We start from the raw sequence: 12,916 nt of genomic DNA on the forward strand, positions 1-12,916 counted from the left end.
AGACGATTTGCATCCATCCACATAACCCAGGGCTGCAGAAGTCCCCCTGGGCTCTGATCACAAATCATTATGTATTCAGAAAACTGAAAGCCCAAAAGCATGTCTTTAATTATGTGTTGCCTTGCTATCTTAAGTTTATGTCAGACCTTGATGTTTCTGTGTTGATCTTTCTAAGTGTGCTTCCTGGTTCTTTTTAATGAATTAGCTATGGAAAATCATTGAGATAATTATAGTAATACGTGGAAACACATCATTACCACATGCAATTATCCCATTTACTAACTTAATTATGTTGTGTTATATTCTGCAATTTTTTTTTACTGACAGCACAGGTTGAAATACACCTTTTTAAAATAGCAATGTATATTTTAAAGATCAATATATATATTGGCTTATAGGCATGCCAGATTGTTTAATTATGGCTTATTTTTGTTTTCAATAAAGATCAATTTTCTTTTGAAATAACACTTTGCAATTCGGTGTATTCTTTTAATCTCAACACTTAAATACAATCATTACAGTCTGTTTGCTCCTGCACAAGAGTCAATACATCTTCACATGGGCATAAACTCAACTGCTTTAAAGGATTGCATTTCAAACTACTGTATTTATTTCAAAATGTAACAACTTATTTGATTTAAATGAAATAAATTAGAAAACTTCTATTGACATTAATGGAAAGAGTTCAGGTCTGTTTTACAAGACCAAATGGAATTCTTGGTTTTTTGTAAAAAAATGTTGTATGATCAATAACATAATGAATTTCAGGTAATATAGTACATCAGTATCAAAACAGTTCATGTTCTGCACTGTTTACAAACCAAAAGAGACTGAAGATGCATTTCAAGAATTTCGTATCCAGTCCACATCTCATTTACAAGAATGATCCTGACAAGGAACAGAGCGTACAAAAACTGAGACATTCAACTACTTAAGTTATTAGTTATATCTGAATTCTGTAGTCTGCATATCTAGGATTATGCAGTTCCATACTTCAGTTAATGCTTCCCTCATGCACAGCATAAAATTTTTTATTCAAAAAATAAACCCACTTTATATTCTTACCTAAAATATCCAATCCAAGGGTTTTTGCTAGATCTCTTACACCATCAGCTCCAAAAATGTGTGTCTCATGCTTACATTTGGGACACTGGAAAACACTCATATTTTGAACCAGTCCTAAAACCTGTGAAAATCAAAGAACGGAATGTTCAAACCTGGGATTCAAGCATGGGTATTTCCATTATTCATCTCTGACAATAGAGGAGAGATTATCAACAAAGAATCAACAATGAGTACACATTTATAATGGGAAGTAGAACAATAGTATCAGATTCATTTGTTAATGCTGATACTAACTCTTAGTCATCGTCTCGCGTGCACTATCATTTGTGCATTCAAGTTTTTCACATTTAGACCTCTCAAAGGTTAACAAACTTATTTGTAATAAAAAGCACCTCTTGTAGAGGCCCATAGAGAGAGAACTCACTCTGCCAGTATTTCACCTTCAAACTCTCAGTACTGGAAGAATTTTCATGTTGTGTTTTATAGCTTTGTAATTTGCAGTTTTATAAAAACATACCATTACAACAACTGACAGAATCAGATATCCTTTTAAGATAATTTAAAGATATATCTTAAGATATAAATTAACCTGCAGGAAAATGTTTTCAAAAAGAGTCAGATTTGTTTTTCTTCCGAAGAGCAGAAACACATTTTAAAGATCAAACCAAAAAAATAGTTACGTCAAACCAAGTGGCAAAAACCACAGCATAAAAATATAATACACATTAGGTACCTTTCTGTTGATGCCAGGTGTTGAACATCATCCTTGCAAAATATGTCAAATGGAAATTTGTCCTATCATGCACACATCATCTTTCACAATGTACCATAATGCTAATGATAGCATTGATCTCATTTTATTCACCTAGTAAACAAAACTGTTCACTGAGGCACAGCAGAATGTCTCAGAAGTGATGAAAACAGCATTCAACCACCACAGGGTAAAGTTTCTAACATCTGCTAATCAACAGAAGACCTGCTTTAAGAGGTTCAATATTACAACATCCCACTTGAAGATTTATATGTTATCTAGGTATGTCACACACACCATAGTCATCTTTTTAAAATATTAATATATATTTCAAGTACAAAAAGCTGTTATTAATTTTGTAGTATTTTTTACTTTTAAATATCCCTGAGCATTCTAGTTTTGTGCTTGAACTAGCTGGCCTAGCTATTAGAGCAGTAACAAATTCACTATGCTAATGAAGCCTATCTGAAAGAACATACCAGTGTTCAATGCAAACAAACAAATACTAATTAAATGACAGTGTATGTACAACTTTTGGCACCAAAATTTAAAAAAGCATGTTATTTACAGTATCTCCATAAAAATTCCTTAGATATAACCTAAAAATAATCAAAAGATGATCATCTGGGGTTTTTTCTGTACCATTTACTTATGTAAAACTTCCAGAGGGTTTAAAGCAAGGAACATTCTAAGAAACAGTAACAAAACAGATTACCTACTTTCAATTTAAAATCATAAATTTTACCCATTTTCTGCTCTCTCCCAGGAACTGCCAGAGAAGCAAGAGGAACAAGTTTCTATTTACTGGCGCATCATTACAGGTAATTTTCTCATCTAGTTTTTAAACTAAGAGAGACATGAAATACTACATGTCCAAGGGTATGTTGTGCAAGGATGGTAAAAAAAGGGCTGTTACAGCCACAGTCTTCTACCGATGTCCTCTGAGTAGGCATTCATCGTGTTCTCCTTTTTCTCTGGTGCTGTGAACTGGAGAACACTGGAAAGAGTATTATTTGACAAAAGAGTATTTTACCTAGGATACAGGGAAGCTATTTTCTGCAGCACAGGAAAAAAAAGAGAACGTGACATTTATACATTAACTGAATTAATTCATCTTCAGGTGTCTTGGGGTTTGAACCTTCTGTTCTCCTTACAGTCGTCATACATTTGATTCAGCAAATTCACAATCAAAGTTTTGTAGTCCACTATTGTTTTGTGAGAAGTTAAGAACTAGTACAGCTGTTTTGTTAATTCTTTCATAAACTAGTAACTAAGTCCTTCTGCCAGTTAATGCAAATGCCGAGATACAGCTGTAGCCCCAATGCTGTATCAACTCTACATGTCTTATTCACTGTCCTTTTTTGTTTTCACTTCCACCAAATCTTACTAAAACTAAATGACACTTCAGAATTAAACAATCATTTTTATTTTTTCAGTGTTGTTCCTATCTGTCAGCCAATAAGTAATACATATATATCAATACATAAATTATTCTTCTGGAATATGAAGACTTTTTTTTACTATTAAGTTGCCAATTACAAACACACTACTTAATACAGATAGAATCTGTGCAAACATACACAACTTTAGTGCTGAAGTATATTTTTAACATGCATATTTCTGCAGATATATTTACAGAAGTAAGAGAGTTCACTATGACCTTCAGGGTTTAAATCTACAGACAAAATAATAGGTCTTGAGAATGAAGTCAGTAACAACTCTCATTTCCCAGCTCAAATACTAGATCTGGAACAGCTTCAGTTGTTACTCTTTCCACAAACTATCCTGTAAGCACGTGTGAATCCTATTCTAGTCCTTAGTGAGCTTCTCTCCCGTACATTCCTCTGCAAACTTGGCTCAGTAATGACATGAAAACCGGTGTGATGAGATGTACTGCAATACAGGAGCTAACCTCTGGTAGCAGAGGAGAGGAGAGTTATAATGCACAGAACTGAATTTCATTTAGTCAAATTGTTATTTTAAATAGTGAAGAGATATCTATCAAGAAGTAACAAGAAACTAAGAAACCTTTCATTATAAATTATCTGCACATCTACTGTTTCTGAATGTTTACATATTTCTTATGTGCAATTAACCTTTTGGTTACAAAACAAATCATGCTGAAATGCAAATAATACTACCTTCCAAGTTAAAGAAAATACAGTAAGAAAACAAAAGCCCTCTGTCTTTACACAAGGAGACAATTCCTTAGAAACCTACTTAAGTCATTCACTGTACTAAAGGACGGATGGCACTGAGGGGCAGCTCCAGCCTGATGGGGACTGAAGTGATCAGCGTTACAGTTATGCAGTCTGCCATCAACTTCCTATGTAAACACCCATTAGTCACTTGACATTTTAGTCTTTAAGTAAACATGCACAGTAATATTTCTGTCTTCCTACCTTTTGTCTTGTAACAAGCAATTTTTTTTACTCTAATGTCTGCTACAAATATGAAGCCATAATCTTGGCTAGGTACTCTGGACACTACAGAAATACCAGTAAATACACAGCTAAATAAACAATTTTAGTACATTTTAGAAGGAAATATATAGCTGAGTTTATATAAGCTGTTTTTTGAAACCTGTGAAATCCACAACATAACCTTCCAATTCAAGGGAACTACCAAAAAAGTTGCAGATTTAACTAAAAATCTTTTTCTTTCAGGGATATGATTGATAAGATAACTATACTGAACCGAACTCAATTTCAGCAGGTGAAAATAGGCAATTTTTTCCTAAATACTCAAAGTTATTAACTTATTTTTTTTTTGTCACCTGCCCAGAGCAAGCCTCTGGAATGCATAAAAACGATGGCCAAACTCACGTAACGTGTGATAATCTTGAAACTTGTTGTGATAAGAGTCAGCATCACTTTGCAAACTCCTTCCTTACCAGCTGTGCTCCACTGCACGATAGCACTCCTAATGACTATGTTCTAAGACTGAAAATACAACTTTCGCATTGTAATCCTAATTCTAACACTGACTCTCATTGCCAGCTCTTCATTAGTTCCTTCAGTCACTCTAATTTCAATGCAGTAAAGGACAAAACAATGTTAACAACTGTGACTTTACTGTTGTAATACTACATATGTCATTGGAGCCTTTGGTAACTAATGACTGTGGAAGCAAGGGCAAAGTGGTGTATGTATGCCTGTATGTACAAGGGAGAGACCTCAGTTCACAAAATAAGCAAGCATATCCAAAGACTCGGAACTCAGCAACCTACAGACTCTCTGCTTTTTTGAAAAGACTCTTTGCAAGTGATTTTTTAAAGACGAGATTAAAGATTTTAAAGATCAGTCAATTATGTAATCAGCATACGCAATTTTAGCACAGTCCTACGGACTGCACATCTTTGTTGTAACCCTCAGGTTTGAAGCAGTCCATCAGAAGTTACCTAAGTAAACTTTCTGTAGATCCTCAGATTTAGGTGACACTTAGAAATGGAACACATGGGCAAGAGCTGCTTTACACTGACGCGAATGATGCGTCTGTACTGACGTATATACAAGGTTAGAATAACATGAAGCAGCACCACAAAAAAGGTAAGCCCTGATGACTGGTTCACGTGCACTCAAACTCAGCATCTGGTGCAACATCTTCACCGTGACTTTTCCTTTGGTTTAGAAAGATCTGAAAATTCCAATGAATCAAAACAGATCATATTTAATATCTTATCTACCACTAGGCAAATCAACAGCAGTCACGCCTATGCTAGCTAGATTTTTTTAGAAGCCGTTCCCTTCAAACAACATTGAACAAAACAGACTTGAAAGAAATCTTGGTAATTTCAGATTAAATAAAAAAGAAAATTCAGTAAAGTACTACCTCGAACATGGTTTTATTTGAAGAAAATAATTTTGCATAATTTTAGCAAACCCAAACATAAAATAAAACCAAAACATGCCATATGTTATTATTCTGTTATATATATATATATTTGTTTTTCTTCCAGTAGCAAATTATAAATGCTACTGTACTTTCTTTTTGGTGCAAATATCCTCAAGGAATAACAATAAGGAATTTATCACTGTTATTTCTTTGGTTAAGCTATTCTGTAAATTAAAACAAAAAGGGAAAGCAGTCACTTCAAGGTTTCTGTTAAATTTTTTTAGATTAAAAAAGCTAGTGCTATCAAAGAAATTTCCTTTCTCAATAAAAAGTAGAAGTACCTTCACACTGGTAAGCAAGAAAAAATGTGGTTTTTTTTAAAGTACAGTAAACAGTAAAGAAAAGCCATTTAAATTAGGAAGCATTTCAGTTTATATTTTCTCATCAACTGCATATTTCAAATAAAAAATTAATCTCTTCACAAACATACTCCAGAGTATAACATTCTGTTACTTAGCAACTTGTAGCACACACAGAAAAATCGAGTCAAAGATGTCACCCTGTTTAATATTTTCTCCCAATCCATATGAATATTGCAGATATTTTTAAATTTTCCATTTCCCAAACAAGCAAGCTACCATATAAGCTATAAGCCTCATGAAAAACAAGGCAATATAGACATCCTTCTACTTGTGATAGTCACAAAGCCCTTCAAATGGCAAATTATGTGCATCTCTATCTCCCCAAAAACTTAAAATTTTCTTCTTAAAATGTACCAATACATGATTTTTTCCACATTTCAATACATTTTAGATTTTAAGTTCCAACACAGACACTGCTGAAGAGGACACATAATGAAGATATAGTAAGACAGTACAATTGGAAACCACACATTACTTTCTAAGACACACTGTTTGGCAGTCTGACCCATTCCAGTTGATGAAACAAATAGATTTAAAAGAAATCAAGTTCTGTTATGACCTCAGCCTGAGAAAATGCCTTCCCTTCCCTGTTAAAGCAAGCTCTTGATACAGATATAAAGATGGAGTCTAATCCTTTTTTTTTTTTTAAACCAAGAATTATTGAAATTCAAGTGATTCCCAAATGGTTTGTTCATCTATTGCAGTACATGGAATTTCTCTTACATTTTAGGAAAAAAGTCTACTGGTATTTTTAACGTAGATACTTACAGGTACTTGGACTTTTCTAAACATATCAGCTCCTTTGCGTGCATCCAATAAAGCCACGTCTTGTGGAGTGGAGATGATGACAGCTCCTGGGAAAATGAAATATGAAATACCATTAAAACGTGTATTATTAACTATACTGTTATATATTTTGACTATTTAGTACATACTACTACATTCAAAGGAGTCATGCATGTTTGGGGTTTTTTAAGTTAAGAAATTAAAGTATGCTAAGTTTTTTTTTTTATAATGCAATGACCATAATCACTGAGGTATGATAATAAGTGATAGAAATAATTTAGACAGTTTCATCCCAAGTTTTTCTGTGTAGAAACCATTCATATTTGCTAAACGAGAAAACTGATCTAGCTGTCATACTACCATGGATAGAAGACAACATGGTCCACATGCTGACAGGTTGCAGAGATGGTACTCTGGAAACATCCATGCAGGAACTGCCCCATGCCATAATTACATCTGAAAGCTTTTGATTTAACAAATACGCCTTGTCCTAAAACCAAGAAGCAGCTGCCAGTAATCAGACTGTTGCTTTCTGAACCTGCTACATTTCCTGACAGAAGCGTTGACAGGCACAGTCTTGAAGTGTGTTACACTAGACAGAACACCGGCGCATTTGTGTGAGCGATACCACAAAATGAGAGGCCAACTCATGCACGCTTGCATGGGGTTTGAATGATGTGTAGTACTGCTCATTGTTCAGACATGGCTCCAGGTTACCTGCTAATTAGTGCTCCCAAGAGTTATTAAGCATGTAAACCAGCTAGAGCTCTTTGTCAAAGGTTAGATTCTAAAGTAAGCCTACAGCTTACTATACTATACTATTTTATACTACTTCTTAATTAATACAGCCTGCAAAACCAATACAGGTATCATAATATTCCGTATCACTTCACAAACGCATCTTTCTGTATAGGCTCAGGGATTTTAATATTTCTTCAAAACTTGCATGAAGAATCTGCTCACACTTCTCCCTATTTTAGAAAAATGCAGTGTAAAAGAGGATATTCGGGGTCAGTTGATTAGCTCTGGTTTCACAGTGACCATCCAGCAGCCTCCAAAGTAGCTGTTATGAAAGTACCTCTGCAGAGCCATGTTAAGCCAACCTCGCACAACAAATATATGCCAAACTCCACACGAACAGCAATTACAACCATTTTAGATGCACAGGACAGTTTCCTACTGGGCCTGCAGTTCCCCACCCTTGGCGTACATGGCAAACAACACTGGCATTGCTGGCAAGGGCCAGAGCACCAGGAGCCTTGGCATCCTGAGAGCACTTCCAGCTCTGGCAGCACTGGGACAGGGCGCCCTGCCCCTCAGCACCAGCCCCATGCCATCCATCGGCTGCCGGGTGGCATCCTGCCTGCAAGCCAGCCGTTTCCAAACACTGCCTGAGAGCCTGTCTGAATGTTTTCAACCAGTGTCTTAACCTCTGATTTGTGAAAGAAAAATACAATCTGGCACCTCGTTCCTGAAAAGCTGCCAGTCTCTGCCTTACACAATATTAGACACAAGTCCAAAAACTGAACAGCATATGTAATGTACTAAGCAAAAGCAATTTCCCTATTGTTCACTAAAACGCTGGCATCTGAATAATTTGCTGCTTTTCCCAAGCCAACCTGTTTCCAATGGCATCACAAAGCACAATGGGGAAACCTTCCAGTTACATCCAAGTCACCTTAGCCCCTTGTCTCACCAAGTGTAGGGTTACACTTTACAGCTGACATGGAAATGCAGGGCTAATTCCACAAAACAAATGCCCTTCCCTAAAGCACAGTCCACAAGTAATTTACACTCAATGTCCTCGAGTTTTCTGCATATTTGTAAAACAAAGATCTTTCAATACTTGGACAAAATGCTTATTACTGCTTTCATTTCAAATAAAATTGAAAATTTGTGACTTACGTATACACACTCATGTTAGCTGTTTCACACTTCTTATCATACTCTGAAGATGCTTGCTCAGCATTCCCTGGATCTTCAGGTAGAAGCTAATATATAGTCAACAAAACTGAAGTCTACATTTCCTGGTCCATTATTAGTTTTTTTAAGAGTCCATAACTGGCACGGCATGAAGGACAGAGACTACCCACAATGAAAACATCCACCAGAACCACAAGCAGCTTATTTGAGAGATTTTTGACTAACAAATTCACATCCAAGGGGAAAAAGTTAAAATGCCAAAAAGACCCAATGGTACATTGCAGGGTTCAGGCTCCCACAAACACCAACTTCCTACACAAGAAACTTTGGAAATACACAAGTTAAAGTTATGCTTGCGGACAACTTGCATGGCTTATTCCACAGAATGAAAGCCGGCATGCTCAAGAAGCTGCTGCTGAGGGTGTAATAGGTGTCTCTCTCCTGCTTTCCTTTTCATTCTGAGCTGGATTACAGACAAAATTTATTCACAGCCAGCTTGCGCTGACTTATACCAACACCCTTTAAAATAAGTATCTTTTCTCTTTCTCTGGTACAACTGCTAGTCCAGCAAACCCAACCTGAAGTTCAAGAATTCAAATTATTAGCAGCATTATTTCCTTCACTAGCAACCAACTATACAAAATGAGACTTTTCTTGGTGCTCCCCTCCCCGAATAAGTTTGCATATGTTTAATTCAGAAAATGATTCAAATGAGCAAGAAAGAACACAGCCCACACTTCCTTTGCTATCTTGGCTCTACATGGTTAACAGGAGTATCAAACAACAGAGAGTTATTTTGATCATTAAAGTAATGAAATATGACTGCATTCATGTACACAGTACGTCTCTTGAAGCAATACGTGCCATGTTTACACAAGCCTCTGTCTGAACGAGGCACACTAAGGCTGACAAATTGAACAGAGAAACTGCGGAAAACATAATGCTATCACACTGCACATTAAAACATACTACAAATACTATGTTTGCAGTTGCGTGCAGAGGAGTAATTTCTGTGCCTTGAGCATACTAAGGATATCTAAGTTGAGCACATTTAGGTTTAACTGACATACCTACTTACTCATGCATTCCATTTACTTTTGTAACTTCACCGTATTTCAAAGCTGATGCATGTTGCATTAGTAAAAACTATGCTAACTGTATCTTTAATCCTTAGCATGCATAATATAGAGAGACAGAACTAGCAGAAGCCTGTAACACTGATGTTTGCCTTTATTTTTTAACCCCAGGTCCCTAATCCTCCATAAAAGAAAAGTGTGCCTACACAGCACACTGGTACTCACCTTTCTGCTGGACTGTTTTTCAGGAAATTACAAGCAATGAAACAGCTTACAATTTCTCTGTATAGAAAATACCACCTATATTCACTACATCATTAAGGTTTGCATTAGATGCTCTGGGTTACAAGGCATAAGGTAGAACCTCTCCAAGCCTTAGCTACAGCCAATTTGTACCCAAGCAAAAACAGGCAGGTCTAAAAAGCAGCTGATAAGCAGCAGTTCAGAAGGTCTACCTTAGGATGAAAAGGATCACTCTAACATATTCTTTATTCCCTCCAATGCCTTTAAACACAGACTTCAGAAACACAGGCTACCTGAACAGATGAATAAGGATCCCTCCACACACAAGTATTAGCCTGTGTCTTATATCACCTTGACACTTCTTACTAACTTAGCAAATAACGCCACCTCAAAACATGGAGTGTAACTGACCAGAAAGACCGACAAATAGAGTTCTGGAGGACAGAGACAGAAAGATATACTGCGTTTTTCTGTAATTGCATCTGCTGACTGACAGGCAATGAACACTCTTGCAAGGAACCACATCCAGGCCTTAGTGCAGCTGTGGATGGCCGGATCTGACCACACCACTCATGCACTTTTACACCTTTTGCTGCCTTTTCCACTGCAACTTCAAACTCCTATGCAAGACTTTCAAGTTATAAATACCCTGGTGAATCTGAATCTGCACTGTGGATCTCTTCATAGTCCCTCTCATCTTCTGCTAAATTTGTTATTTCATAGATAAAATGTACCTGCAATTGCAGATACAGTTTGCACTTGAAGATGCAGAATATAGTGGAAGAATGAAAGCCTTCTGTCTTTCCTAGAATTTCAGCTAGCAATGATTACAGATACATCAACATTAAGAAACTGTGCACCTCCTTCGATAAACCTTGTAAAGAAGTTCCTTTAGGTTCTGTGTGTGACATTTCATTACAACTAGTAACTTAAAAGAACCACTAGTGTGATCTACTCTTAAGGGATCCTTACTTGAGACTCATCATATAGCTCAGAACTGTCCCAATAGCCAGATCCTGGGTGTCACACCTCCAGCCTGCTCACTACCACCTTCTTGGAAGAGTCTTTAATCAACTGCTCAGACAATGTATGTTTCTAATACCCACACATCCTTTTCTGCCCACGAACTAGTGGTAATTAGACACTGGGACACTACCACCTTGCACACATGACAAGAGGACATAAATCTTAGAGCAAGCTTCTTCCTCCTGGCAAGAGGAACTGTCAGCGAAACCAACGAGGAGAGGAATATCACAAGCTGGATAAAGCTGTCACCCTGAAGTTAAACTGCCCTCATCTAACTGATCAGTTAAGTATTGTAATATCCATTTCACACTAGATGACATGGAGAAAGGTGTGCAAAGACAACTGTGTTAAAATGTTTGGGTTTGGTCACAGCGAATTGAATATGTATGTCACAATAATGCAATTTATGAGGCAGTATTTATTTAGCAGAGTGAAAACACTGAAAAAAAATGTAGCAATATCTGTAAACAAGCATTACGTGCAAAGTATAGGCATAAAATAAAAAGCTACTCTCTCACAGACACTGCCACTTTACACTTTTCCTTAGCTAACTGAAGTAGCATTTTTCTGCTCTACTCCATTCTACCTCCTGCTTTCAAGGGCATTTACCAATCATGTCCAGATTATGAGCACTGTACCAGGCAAAACCAAAGTCCAAACAGTCTCTTTTGACAAATGAATATGATTTTTTTTTTTTTTTAAAGAGAGGTCCTAATCCAAAGAGGAGAACTGGGTGAAGGAGTGACCCTACTATAGAAAAAAAGACAACACCTCCAAAACCCATCCTGTTTTTTTACTATTCTTCCTCCAGAGGTGGGGGTGGTAAAAGGGTGAATTTAAACATTTATTTTTTCATAAGAACGAACTAAAGGAGAGAATGCAGAACCATTATTCATATGGATTTCTCTTGTCTTTTGCAATTGTCAGCTGAACACTATGCTCATTTATTCTTCCTATTCAGAATAATTGGTTTAAAAAAGAGGAGGCAATTGCAGCTAATCTAGTACTTAAACTTAGCTACTGTTGCCAGACCTCAGAGAACCTCAGTTTTTGAAGCCTGTATAACTCACAACTTTCTTCCCCCAATAGCTGGAAACTATTTTTCAGGAATGATAAAATTTAAAGAACTTGCACTGAATATACTATCGCTTCAGCTTGGGCAGACAGTGTGTGTTAAATCAATCTCCATGAGCCAAGAGTTAAATTTAAATTTATACTTAAACACTGTGAGGTATTAATGTGTAAACTGATACAGCATTTTGGTCTCTAAATTAAGTTTACAGAGTCTACCAAGTCTGACACTTCATACTGGTACCAGGAGTGTCCAAAGCTAAGATAACCCTGATGATATTTGCATTTGTCAACTACATTTTTTCTGACAACAGAAGCAAACTAATTCAGCATACAAATTATATTTGGATGAATACAAAGAACTATTTTTAAATTTCCACCAGTGTGACCAAGTTGTTTCTGTTTGTCAATCTAGCCTAAACCTATGTGCATCTCCTATCCTGTATTTTTTTAAAATGTCAAAATACAACGTTAAAGAAAGAGTAAATCTACATAATAATCTGGTATTAAAAATATTTGCCATTCAAAAATAGATCAAGGAAATTTTACTATTACCCAGATGGCTTACATAAAATACCTTCAGAAATTTACTGTAGAAACTAACTATATACCTCCTCCACAAAAGGAGAAAGCAAGCTCAGAAACTGAGAAAAACCTTGTGGATTGTTGTTAAACTAAACGAAAGAAGACCAGATGCCTTGCACCTGTGATTTGCCTCA

The 12,916-nt window shown here is 36.3% G+C and overlaps 1 protein-coding gene across 5 annotated transcripts in view; it reads right to left on the reverse strand.

Annotated features, from left to right (window-relative positions):
- NUBPL (NUBP iron-sulfur cluster assembly factor, mitochondrial) overlaps positions 1-12,916 on the reverse strand; it is a 159,233-nt gene that overhangs the window by 86,480 nt on the left and 59,837 nt on the right. For all 5 annotated transcript variants that reach the window (XR_008747379.1, XM_055805094.1, XM_055805122.1 and 2 more), the window contains exons 8-9: positions 6,841-6,926; positions 1,066-1,186 (exon numbers count right to left, since the gene is read on the reverse strand). Coding sequence is in view for 4 of the 5 variants with exons in the window: in XM_055805094.1 (XP_055661069.1) it covers positions 1,066-1,186; positions 6,841-6,926 (207 nt within the window). In the remaining variant the exon portion in view is untranslated. The remainder of the gene's footprint in view (positions 1-1,065; positions 1,187-6,840; positions 6,927-12,916) is intronic.

This window comes from Falco peregrinus, chromosome 1 (genome assembly GCF_023634155.1).
Source record: "Falco peregrinus isolate bFalPer1 chromosome 1, bFalPer1.pri, whole genome shotgun sequence".
Lineage (NCBI taxonomy): Eukaryota > Metazoa > Chordata > Aves > Falconiformes > Falconidae > Falco > Falco peregrinus.